This window comes from Castor canadensis, chromosome 11 (genome assembly GCF_047511655.1).
Source record: "Castor canadensis chromosome 11, mCasCan1.hap1v2, whole genome shotgun sequence".
NCBI classification, from domain to species: domain Eukaryota; kingdom Metazoa; phylum Chordata; class Mammalia; order Rodentia; family Castoridae; genus Castor; species Castor canadensis.
The window spans coordinates 77,568,344-77,580,851 of NC_133396.1; the positions used below are offsets into that span (position 1 = coordinate 77,568,344).

The 12,508-nt window shown below is 34.3% G+C and overlaps 1 protein-coding gene across 3 annotated transcripts in view; it reads left to right on the forward strand.

Annotated features, from left to right (window-relative positions):
* Tpr (translocated promoter region, nuclear basket protein) overlaps positions 1-12,508 on the forward strand; it is a 63,293-nt gene that overhangs the window by 1,857 nt on the left and 48,928 nt on the right. For all 3 annotated transcript variants that reach the window (XM_074047239.1, XM_020161856.2, XM_074047238.1), the window contains exons 3-13: positions 196-300; positions 2,571-2,644; positions 7,133-7,229; positions 8,225-8,328; positions 8,587-8,751; positions 9,201-9,293; positions 10,125-10,205; positions 10,285-10,372; positions 11,299-11,439; positions 11,851-11,942; positions 12,221-12,418. In XM_074047239.1, coding sequence (XP_073903340.1) covers positions 196-300; positions 2,571-2,644; positions 7,133-7,229; positions 8,225-8,328; positions 8,587-8,751; positions 9,201-9,293; positions 10,125-10,205; positions 10,285-10,372; positions 11,299-11,439; positions 11,851-11,942; positions 12,221-12,418 — 1,238 coding nt within the window. The remainder of the gene's footprint in view (positions 1-195; positions 301-2,570; positions 2,645-7,132; positions 7,230-8,224; positions 8,329-8,586; positions 8,752-9,200; positions 9,294-10,124; positions 10,206-10,284; positions 10,373-11,298; positions 11,440-11,850; positions 11,943-12,220; positions 12,419-12,508) is intronic.

Below are 12,508 nucleotides of genomic sequence, written 5' to 3' on the forward strand. Positions count from 1 at the left end.
TTTTCTTTTTTCATGTGAATCAGTTGAAATGTTAAATAAATTCATTTCAGTGCACAGTCTATCTTAGAGTCTCCTTTTTGGAGTACAGTTGCAATACTGTATCTTGAACTGTAGAATCAAGGGTATTAGTAATAAATAGCTGTATTAACAGACATGTTTGATTTTCTTATGATGGTTTTGACTTGTCTTCTACAGAACAACAGTACTTTGAGATAGAGAAGAGGTTATCCCACAGTCAGGAGAGACTTGTGAATGAAACCCGGGAGTGCCAAAACTTGAGGCTTGAGCTTGAGAAACTCAGTAAGTATTTAACTTTAACTTTGCAATTATTCTTGGCTCTTCAGGTACTTTTTTTGTATTCTTTGGAAACATTTACTTACTGTACTTGCAAATATTGAGTAAGCATCATTTTTTTTATTGTGATATTTTGATTTGTTACTTAGTCGTAAAGATTTTGTAGGACCACAGGGTTTAATTAATCAGGAGTCCTGGGTTCTGATTCTGGCTTTAGACTTTACTTTTAATAGTAGTTTTGCAATATGTAAGTAAAAACATTGGGGTTTTTTTGGTTTTGTTTTGTTTTTAATGGCTACATCCACACGTGCATCTACTTATACAGCTTTACATATCAAGTGAGATATTCCTGATAGTTTTGGAAAAGCTAAAACATTCAGTGAATTAAAGAGAGATTTATTTGTTTGTTTGGTTTTTTTTTATTCATATGTGCATACAAGGCTTGGGTCATTTCTCCCCCCTGCCCCCAGCCCCTCCCTTACCACCCACTCTGCCCCCTCAATACCCAGCAGAAACTATTTTGCCCTTATTTCTAATTTTGTTGTAGAAAGAGTATAAGCAATAATAGGAAGGAACAAGGGTTTTTGCTGGTTGAGATAAGGATAGCTATACAGGGAGTTGACTCACATTCATTTCCTGTGCATGTGCGTTACCTTCTAGGTTAATTCTTTTTGATCTAACCTTTTCTCTAGTTTCTGGTCCCCTTTTCCTATTGGCCTCAGTTGCTTTTAAGGTATCTGCTTTAGTTTCTCTGCATTGAGGGCAACAAATGCTAGCTAATTTTTTAGGTGTCTTACCTATCCTCACCCCTCCCTTGTGTCCTCTCGTTTTTATAAAACTTAAAGCCTATTGATGCCATTGTATTCTGTTAGAATTTTTATAAATACCTGTTAATCTCAGAATGTTCCTCCTTCAGACTTAGTTCCTGTGAAAGATGAATGGCTAATTTTCTTACATCGTTAGATCCTATGCCATGCAGATGATTTAAACATTATGACACATGCTTTGCTTATTATAGAAGAAAGCAAATGTCAGGAAAGATCTTTAGCTGAGTAAAGGCATAATTAATTGCTTTTAAATACAGCTTGTTTTGGATTTGATGTAAGGGCTGGGGGCATGGCTCAAGTGGTAGAACATCTGCATAGCAAAAGCAAGTCTCTAAGTTCAAACCCCAGTACTGCCTCTACCCCCCCCCCAAAAAAGAGTCAGTGTGATTTGATGGAGAAGGAACACAGGAAACTCATAATCAAGGGAATTAATAAAATTCAACTTTCAACAAATCTGTGTCCATTGACTCTTTGTGTGGGTTATAATTTCCAGCTGCTTTTGACGCACCACTTTTAAAATGTAATGTTTATGATGGTGTATATATGCATGTGATGAGGCATAAATCGGTATGGACGTGGAGCAGGTGCCTTCCTGGGGTGTGCAGTCACGTTTGTGTTTATATGTCTAATATCATGTGGAAAGCAGTAAATAACTTTAAAATGAAGAAAGTCAGGATTTTTTTTCTTTTATAATAATCCTGCTAAATCACCAATACATGCTGAACTGTCTGTGTTTTATCGGAGGAAAGTTTCAAAAGGTGTATTTTTCCTAATTATCTGCATATGTTTAGAAGAGAAAGTGTATGTCAGGGAGGATAACCCATTATGAGTGGGGACTGAAGGATTAATAATTGAATACCAAGCATAATATTTTTCTTCCATGTTATAGTTTCTGTTTAGGGCGAAAAACAAGTGTAGCGTTGCAAGTATTTATTGTTATGATTTGCTATGTATGTATTTTATGTATTTCCTATATGCTCTCTCATTTATTTTTGTGGAGCTGGGGATTGAACGGAGAGCCTTGTGCTTGTTAGGCAAGCATTTTATCATTGGAGCCACCTCATCAACCCTGTGTTTGCTTTCTTGATCCTGTCCTTTTTTTATAACTTGATTTTCTCATTTCTAAATAAAATTCACTGTTTATGATAGATCTCGATTTAAAAGATGTCATTAGAAAATAAGGAAATTACTAATTGCATATACTTTTGCTACAGATGTTGAATAGAATTATTTATTGCACATTTGCTTTTGGACACAGGATAGCATATTTAAAATTTGGTTCAGATACAGTAAAATGCAATTGTTTTCACAATTTTGGAGTGTGATTCCAACCCAGTCTTTCTTGGTTTCACTTTCTTCATTTAAAAAATGTGTAAGGGTGGCAGTTGGATAAAAACATTCATTGCAAGTTTCAAGCTAATATATGCATATTTGTAAAATTCTGTTTAGACAGTCAACTGAAGGCACTAACTGAGAAAAACAAAGAACTTGAAATTGCTCAGGATCGCAACGTTGCCATTCAGGTAAAATTTATTCCTGTGAATAAAGCTAATTATAAATATGACATTGTCTGTTCTGATTAGGTTTGGTGAGTGGGAAGAAGAAGCAGAAGTCCCATTAGGAGGAACTACAAAAGATGGGTATATACAGATTTGTATATACAGTTTTCCTGATTGGATCATTGCATGCTTTATTAATAGGTTGGACACTCTTTTTACTCAGTGGAAATTATCTGTTGAATGCCTGCTGTAATTCAGGCATTATTCCAAATGTTTTGATGCAATCAAGACATTGGGTGAATTCGCATTGGTGACAGTTTGCTTCAAGCAGTGATGTAAGAAGGACTGGTTGCAAGCGAACAATTGGTTAATAAAGTGGTCATGCCCACTGATTTATTAACCAGACAGACCCTTGCAGTACATTCTGTAAAGTTGCATTGGGTTTGGGGCACAAAGAATTTTTTCAAATCTCTGAGAGAAAAATTTCTGTTTCCAAACTCTGAATAACACAAAAGCCATATAATATGTAGAAATAATGTTGCAAATTGTGTCAAATACTTAAGAAAACTCAAATAATTTTTTTGCTGAAAACTATAAAGGGAATTACAGCATGCGCTGGATGGGAAGGTTTTTCCAAGTTAATATATATTGATTGCATGCATTTTCACTCTTAAATCTGAATGAGATAGGTTGAAACATGGTAATATAGCTATGAAGGTGATTGGGAAGAAAATATGTAGAAATAATTTGATTAATTCTAAAAAAAGTTATATCAGTTTAGAAGTACCTGCCTAGACATAATTAAAATGTTTTTTAAAGTGATAGTTATTGAAACATAATATTGGTATAAGAATCAATATAGAGAACAATACAACAGATGGTCCAGAAATAAAACTCAAAGCAGGATTTAACCTTTTAGGGAGGCGGCTGTCACAAAATCTTTGTAAATCTGATAAAAAAGAAAAAAAAGTGGGTCTGCAGCTCATAAAACATTGTGAAATATGTAAAATTTTCAAAACAAACTACAAAGGAAGTAGAAAGTGTTATATTTAACTGCCATGTAAATCAGCTTACAAAATACCCAACATAATCAGCTTATGAAGAAGAAAGGTTTATTTTGATTCACAGTTGGAGGCTTCAGTTGATGACTAATTTGCCCTGTTGGTTTAGGCCTGTGGTGAGCAACACATGATAGCACAGAATATGTGATCTCACCTTATGGTTAGGATACATAAAAGAAGCAGAAGGAATGTATGTGAAAACACCAAAAAAGGTTTTAGGGACTAAGTTTAATCAAAGAGGGGAAAGGTTTCTATACTGAAACTGCATACGACATTGATGGAAGAAATTTGAGAGAACACAAATGTATGGAAAGCTCTCCCATGCTCACATATCAGAAGAATAACGTTCATCACACACAAAGCAATATACAAATTCAGTGCAATTCTTAACGAAATTCCAATGGCACTCTTAATAGAGAAGAAATAGTCCTGAAATTTGTATGCAACTACAAGAAGACCCTGAATAGACAAAGCAGTATTAAGAAAGAAAGTTGGAAGTTACACATTTCCTGATTTAAAACTATATGAGAACTGAGCCTGGTGGTGCACACCTGTAATCCCAGTGCTTGGGAGGCAGAGGATTGCAAGTTAGAGACCAGCCTGGGTTACATAGCAAGACACTGCCTCAGAAAAACAAACAATGATATTACAAAGAAATAGTAATGGCACCAGAATTAAAATAGAAACATAGACCAGTAAAATAGAATGGAGATTGCAGAAATAAGTCTAAATATATACTGTCCACTAATTTTTTGCCAGGGTACCAAGAGGACACAATGGGGAAAGTATTGTTGCAGAAAATGGTATTTGAGAAACTGAATTTCCATATTCAAAAGAATAAAGGAAGGTCAATTCTTATCTTACATCATACACAAAGTCAATCTGAAATTGATGAAAGACCTAACTGAGACCTGAAACCTTAAAACGAGGAGACAACATAGGGAAAAGCTCCATTACATTGACCTTGGCAATGATCTTTCTGTAAAATCACACCAACAGTCAACTCCAAAACCAAATGGGACTACAGTAAACTATAAAGCTTGTGTATAGCAAAAGGAATTAACAAAACAAAACAGCATCTACCAAAACTGTGGAAAAAAAATATTTGCAGGACACGTATCTGTTAAAGGATTGATGTCCCAAATTTATAAGGAGTTTGAAGAGTTCTTTAAATTCAGTTGCAGAAAAAAACCTGCTTTAAAAATGGACAAAGGACTTAAATAGCCCTTCCTCCAAAGAGAGCATGAAAATGACTAAGTGTATGAAATGGTGCTCAAAACTTGTTCGGGGGAAGTAAAAATTGAAGCTACCTTGAGATACTACTCCTACTCCCCCCTGCCCCCCCAGTCATTAGGGTGGCTTCTATCAAAGAGCTAGGCATTAATGAACAGTGGCAAGGATGTAGAGAAAAGGGAACTCTGGTACACTGTTGATTAAAATCTAAATTGGTGCAACCATTGATGGAAAATAGTATGGACGTTCATAAAAATAGAACTACCATATGACCCAGCAATTCCTTTTCTGGGTATAATATTCAAAAGGGATGAAATCACCTTGCAAAGAGAGCTGTACTCTGCATTCCCATTCCCATGTTCATTGATGCACTTTTCAAATTAGCCAAGATATCAAAACAATGTTGTTTGACAAGTACGTAAAGAAAATTGTGTGTGTGTGTGTGTGTGTGTGTGTGTGTGTGTGTGTTACAATATTATACTCAGTTTCTGAAAAGATCTTGCATGATCCACAGCATGGAAGGCCCTAGAGAATATTACACTAAGTGAAATAAGCCACAGACAAAGGAAAATATTACCCAATTCTACCTACAGGTGAAATTTCTAAAAAAATTGAAGTAAGATAGGTAAAATGTGCAGAGATATAGAATAAACCTTGGTGGTGGTACATGGGATGTAGGTTAAAGGGGATAAGTAGCAAATGTAGGGTAATATCTGAAGATTAAACATACAACCCGAGGATAACAGTTATTAAAAGTTGTATTGTGCTGAGATATTTGTGAAATAGTTATAAAAATGATTGAGAGGATTTATTACTTTGCTTAACTATCATATGTCTGTGTATCCCACATTATTTTTGTCCACCTCGAATATACACCTCAAATATACATAATAAAACATTAAGAGTTCTGAGCATAAAAATATTTTAAAGACTTACAATGGGAATGAATGATAAACTCAATCCAATAAAAATTTAAAATGCAAATAAACCATTAAGAAGTATTGGCATCCTTAATACACAACTACTTTCAAATCATAAGGAAATCATTCAAGGGAGAAATAGCCAAAGGAGATGTGCTGTATAAATTAACAATAGTAATCTGAAATGTTTCTCTGTCTGTAACAGAAAATTGCAGATTAAAACAACAGTAAGGTCATTTTTTGCCTGCCTCCCCAAGTTAGCACTCATCCCCCTGCACCTTCTCTTTTCCCTTCTGTTTAAATAATCAGCTTTTTTAAAGTGGATTGAGATCGGTCCTTTAATTAGAAAAACTTAGCCACTATCTTACTGTAAGGCAATTTGACAAAATAGCTTTAAGAAATTCCATTTCTATGGCTCTTTCTTGAAAAACAATTTGAACTAAAGTACAAGTACAAATGTAGTGGTACTTCTTTCTTTAAGAGAATTTAGTTTGAACACAGTGCCTACCACTTGAGTCATGCCGGAGCCCTTTTTGCTGTACTTATTTTTCACATAGGTCAGATGCCAGCCTCAGACCACAATCCACCTACCTCTGCCTCCCACATAGCTGAGATTACATTGTGTACCACCACACCTGGCTTGTTCTTTGAAGAGGGTCTACCTAACTTTTTTGCCCAGGCTGGCCTTGAACCAAAGTCCTTCTATCTCTGCCTCCCAAGTAGATAGTATTATAGGCATGAGTCAACACTGCAGTGATTTTTTTCTCAAAACTACTTTATGAAGGCAAACAAATTAGAAGTACATTAAATACTCTTCTAAAAGCTTGTTTAAGCTGGGCACTGGTGTCTCACGACTGTAATCCTAGCTACTCAGGAGGCAGAGATCAGAAGAATCACGGTTTGAAGCCAGCCTGGGCAAATTGTTTGCAAGACCCTATTTTGAAAAAAAACCCTTCACAAAAATGGGCTGGTGGAGTGGCTCAAGGTGTAGGCCCTGAGTTAAAAACCCAGTACTGCCCCACCCCCCCAAAACAGAAAGTAAAAAGCTTGTTTAAATAATTAGGACACTTCCATGTAATAAAAAGTGACATGAGGAAAGTATGAGCCTAGGAAAAATGTTTTAAAATAAAAAATACGAATACAAGGGAGGATTATGAATGTTTTTTGAAAAACTTTTTGACATACGATGTAAGGGAGAGAATACAGTTTAAATTGCAGCTGATACTAACTGAAGCAACAATTCCATGTTCAAGTTCCTATATTATTCATCTATAATTTATTTCCTGTTTGTATGACAGAGCCAGTTTACAAGAACAAAGGAAGAATTAGAAGCTGAAAAAAGAGACTTAGTTAGAACCAATGAGAGACTGTCTCAAGAACTGGAATATTTAACAGGTAGGAAGAAATGTGTTAGCTTTTAACTACATTGCTTCTTTGTTGGCTGCTAGAAATTAACCTCCAGTCTATGTCTTTCTTCTTTTTTTTTTTCCCAGTTTATTTATTCTTTTATTCATACGTGCATACATTGGGCCATTTCTCCAGTCTATTTCTAATGCTGATTTGTCTTTGTTATAGCTCAGTGTAGAAGAGTTCACTGTAATAACCCTGTTGTTTCCCCTTCTTTAAACTATTTTCAAAGGTTTGAAGAAGTATCTAGAAAGTACAGAAATGAAAAACCATCTCAAAGTAATAGTAATTTGACCATGGTTTACAAGCAGAAATCTTTACTACAATGCTATTTATTACAGCATCAAATTTAAAGACGTTTAAATGGGTTGTGAAGTCCGAGCTCCTGTTCTTCATTTTATGCAGACATTGTTGCTATCAATAAGCATTGAATGTTAGAACCTAAAAGGAAAGCCTATATTTAAAAACAGGTGGAAGAGAATATAGGATATGTAAAAATAGAAAAAACCAGGGTACAAAATACAGCTGATGTACTTGAGTGAATGTGTCTCCTAGCAGTATTATGTTCCCTTTGGTAATGGAATTATTTTCATGAAAACCTGAATGCTAAAGAATAAAAAAAATTGAAAATATACACTGATTATTTTGAGTTAGCCATTGCTTTATAATTTAAATAGTAATTTGTAAAATTTAGGTTTTGGTATGTAGCTTGAAAATTAAGGTTAATGTTGAATATTTACCCTAAATAATGTACTTAAAATAGGTGGTACAATTAATACATCTGGTTGGATATACAAATTTTGGTTTTTTGTAATCTGTTGGTTAAAATAAAATTTGTGGTTATGACAGAAACCATAGGGGAATTAAAAGCTGGTAACTTTGTATTAAACATTTGTATTTCTAGAGATTTTTTTTTTTTGATGTTTAGTTCTCTGAGTGTTAACTAATCATTTTCTTTCGAATTCTCATTTGACCTCTGTTAGAGGATGTTAAACGTCTAAATGAAAAACTTAAAGAAAGCACCGCAACAAAGGGTGAACTTCAGTTAAAGCTGGATGAACTTCAAGCTTCTGATGTTTCTGTAAAGGCAAGTAATAAGTAATTTCTAATGCAGAAAGGACTTTTTTTGTTCAAAACTCATCTAGATTAAAATTGAAATGTAAAGGAATTAAACATTCTAACAATTTGATGTATCTTATTTGAAATTTATTCTTTATGTTTTCTGTAAGCTAAGAATCTATGTAAATATTTCTGTTCTAAAGTAAAATTCTGAATGTTCCCTCAGCCATAAATGAAAGTCTTTTGAATAACTATATGTAAATGTTATTTTCTCAAATTTCTTTAGTATCGAGAAAAACGCTTGGAGCAAGAAAAGGAATTGCTACATAATCAGAATACATGGCTGAATACAGAGTTGAAAACCAAAACGGATGAACTTCTAGCTCTTGGAAGAGAAAAAGGAAATGAGATTCTAGAGCTTAAGTGTAATCTTGAAAACAAAAAAGAAGAGGTAAGGTAGTAAAAGTCTATCTTTCTTCACGTTGGATATAACTTACATTCGCATGTCAAATTATTAAATGTGTATTCAGTGGTGTGCATAATTAGTCATATTAGAATATTGGCCAAATGTGGAGAAAATAACTCATTAATATTTGGTCTAGGAAAATGACTAATTGGATTTAAAGGATTTACAGTATTTTTTAATGACTCCTGATAGCTAATGTCTTATCTTATTTTCCAATGATACATGTTTAAGAAGTGGTCCTGAGTTTTTGTAAATTAAATCCAAACATGTTCCATGAGCTGTGATTGTTATTTTCATTTTTTAAAGTATGCATACTTTTTGTAAATCACCTATTTGAGTAGAGTAGGCTATTTTGCTTTTGATTGGTGGTATAAACCTTCTGTTAAATTAATTTCAGTTAATACTACATTTCCCCCTCCCCGATTTGGTTCTAGGTTTCTAGACTGGAAGAACAGATGAATGGCTTAAAAACATCAAATGAGCATCTTCAAAAGCATGTAGAGGATCTTTTGACCAAACTAAAAGAGGTATAGATAACCACTTTTAAATGTTTTGCAAAAATATCAAAGCATTTAGGAAACTGTTACTTTAAAAAATGATGTCAATTTTTTATTGGTGTTGATTTTGTTTGTTGAAGCATAGTCTTACTACTGTGCTGGTGTATAACCTGCTTTGTACCTGAGGCTGGCCACAAACTTAAAACCTACTGCTCTCAGCCTCCTGAATGTTGGGGTTACAAGCATGCATGACAACAACTGGCTGATGTCATGTTAGAATCTGGCTATAGCACTATACAACAACCAGAATACTTCCAAGTGTGCATAGGCTAAAGAGAATCAGAAATTGCAATATATGCTGTATATAAAATATTGTCTAAAAATTGAGTATGGCTTAATTTTAATATAATTTAACTATTTTAACTTAAAGTCTCAGTATTATCCTTAAAGTAATACATTTTTATACTGAAAATTAATTTTGGTGTTTTAATCTTTTATCTTTTACTTTACAAAATAGGTTTTTCTTTTTTTTTTTTTTTTGTCCATACTGGGGTTTAAACTCAGGGCCTCACACATGTGAGGCCTGCTAGGCAGGCACTCAACCACTTGAGCCACTCTGTGCCAGCCCAGCTTTGTATTGGCAGGGCTTCAGGATAGCTTTGAACCATAATCCTCCTGATCTCTGCCTCCTGAGTAGCTAGGATTATAGGAGTGAGCCATCAGCGACCTGTAGATTTTCCATTTTGACATTTGATAAGCATTCTAAATTTGATTCAAGCTAGACTTACTGGTATTTACTAGCGTGCTAGGTTTGCTAGTATGTACTGTAGGTTTGCAATAATTGGGATGTTTTCCTTTTAGGCCAAAGAACAGCAGGCCAGTATGGAAGAAAAATTCCACAATGAATTAAATGCTCACATAAAACTCTCTAATCTATACAAGGTAAATATTCCACCACATACATTAATATCCTTGTATTGGATGACTGGATGGTGGGTAACTTTTTATGATTAACTTTTAGAGTGCTGCTGATGACTCAGAGGCAAAGAGCAGTGAACTAACCCGGGCAGTGGATGAACTACACAAACTTCTGAAAGAAGCTGGAGAAGGTAAGTGGCTTCAGTTATGGATAGGAGGTGCATTTTTCTTTGCACTTAGATAGATTGTTGGATTTAGAAGACAGTATTAGGGACAAAATTTAGAAGAAAGATCGTGGGATTAAGAAACTTAGAATTACATTTTAAAAAGCAAATGGTATATTGAAAAAAACAGATACCAGGTTTCTTTCCCCTTTTATAGCCATTTGTGTGCTGTCTTACTGCATAAGTTAGCCTCCCTTTTTAAGTTCAAGTAGCGTACGGTAAAGTTTTTTTTACCTTAAATTCTTGCTTTTTTAAAATGGAAGATACTCACAGTTAGATGTCCCTAAGTATTTGCAGGAGCCCAAAGAATTTCAAAATTTGAGCATGCTGAAGTCCCTTATGTAAAATGGCATAGTACGTACATAAAAGCTACATATATCCTCTCATATACTTTAAATCATCTTTAGATGATTTACAACAGCAAATACAGTCTAAATAGTTGCTACGCTGTATGATTTAGGGAATAATGGTAAAGATAATCTGTGCATGATCAGTAGAGATGGAGTTTTTTCTGGGTACTGTTGATCTGGCTGATTGAACTACAATGTGGAATATAAGGAAATGGGGGGCCAATAGTCATTTGCATTCATTTCTTATATTCTAGATTCAAAATCAAAATTGAAACCAAAGGTATTCCTAGAGCCACTTTCCTATCATTTGAATTCCCTTGTTTTCCTGTGGATAGAGATATCAAAGGAGAAACAAACTCACTAGGCCAAGACATTTCAGGGATTATAAGTAGAACAAAGGCTTTCAGTAAATAATAACCATTGGGTGTAAATCTCTAGAATTTCATATCTGCAGAGGGAGAAAAATGACTGTTCTGTTACAGTTTCTAAAATGCAAAGTTTTAATTACATGTTTGGATATTCTGCTTCTTAAAATGTTTTCAGCCAACAAAGCAATACAAGATCATCTTTTGGAGGTGGAGGAATCTAAAGATCAAATGGAAAAAGAAATGCTTGAGAAAATAGGGAAATTGGAAAAGGAATTAGAGAATGCAAATGACCTGCTTTCTGCAACAAAGCGTAAAGGTATGAGTAGTAGGTGTTTGTTAATTCCTTGAAATACTAGAACTTGTCTACATAGTGTTCCTCTTTCATGGTGTGATACAGAAAATTAAATTAAGTAATACTATTTGAAAATATTTTTATTTTACAGTTAATGCTCTACCTGAATCTTTACTGAACTATAAGATATAAGTACCATTTGATCACACATAATTGTGTGTCAGCTCCCAAGACAGTGTTAACTGTAATTATTGTGTGCTTTTTAGAATTAGGTCTTATGACATGAGTTTGTGTTGCAATACCTTAAATTACTTTCATAAGAATATGTAATACACAATTAGGTCACTTATCCTTTACTTGTCTTTGAAAAATTTTTAGTGTCTTTTAAGTTTGAAATTTAAAAAAAATATGCTAAATTTGTATATGTTGGCCCAGGGGCTATATTGTCTGAGGAGGAGCTTGCAGCCATGTCTCCCACTGCGGCAGCCGTAGCTAAGATAGTGAAACCTGGCATGAAATTAACTGAGGTAAGAATGGTGTTAAATCTTGTTAAATTAACTGTTTTTCTTTATAGAAAATGTTCAGATCTCTCTGAAACTTAATTCTTCCCCCTTCATAAAAACCTATTATTTTAGATCATCTGATTAGTGGAAGAAAGGCTTTTCTTTAGTTCCTAGTTCTGGGAGTCATATAGCAAACTTTTCCTTTTCGTGTAAGTGCTGAGGAATATTTTTTGTGAAACCAGATACACTACAAACTTCTGTTGTTATACTTCAATTTGAAACGACCCTTCTTCTACTTCTAGCTGTATAATGCTTATGTGGAAACTCAGGATCAGTTGCTCTTGGAGAAACTAGAGAACAAAAGAATTAATAAGTATCTAGATGAAATAGTGAAAGAAGTTGAAGCAAAAGCACCGATTTTGAAACGCCAGCGTGAAGAATATGAACGTGCACAGAAGGCTGTGGCAAGTTTATCTGTTAAGCTTGAACAAGCCATGAAGGTTGGTTCCGTTCCTCAGTTTTTGCTTTGGGGGAGGAAAAAATAAATGAAAAAGAAAGCTAAATATCCTTTTCAGTGATGTGACAGTTAC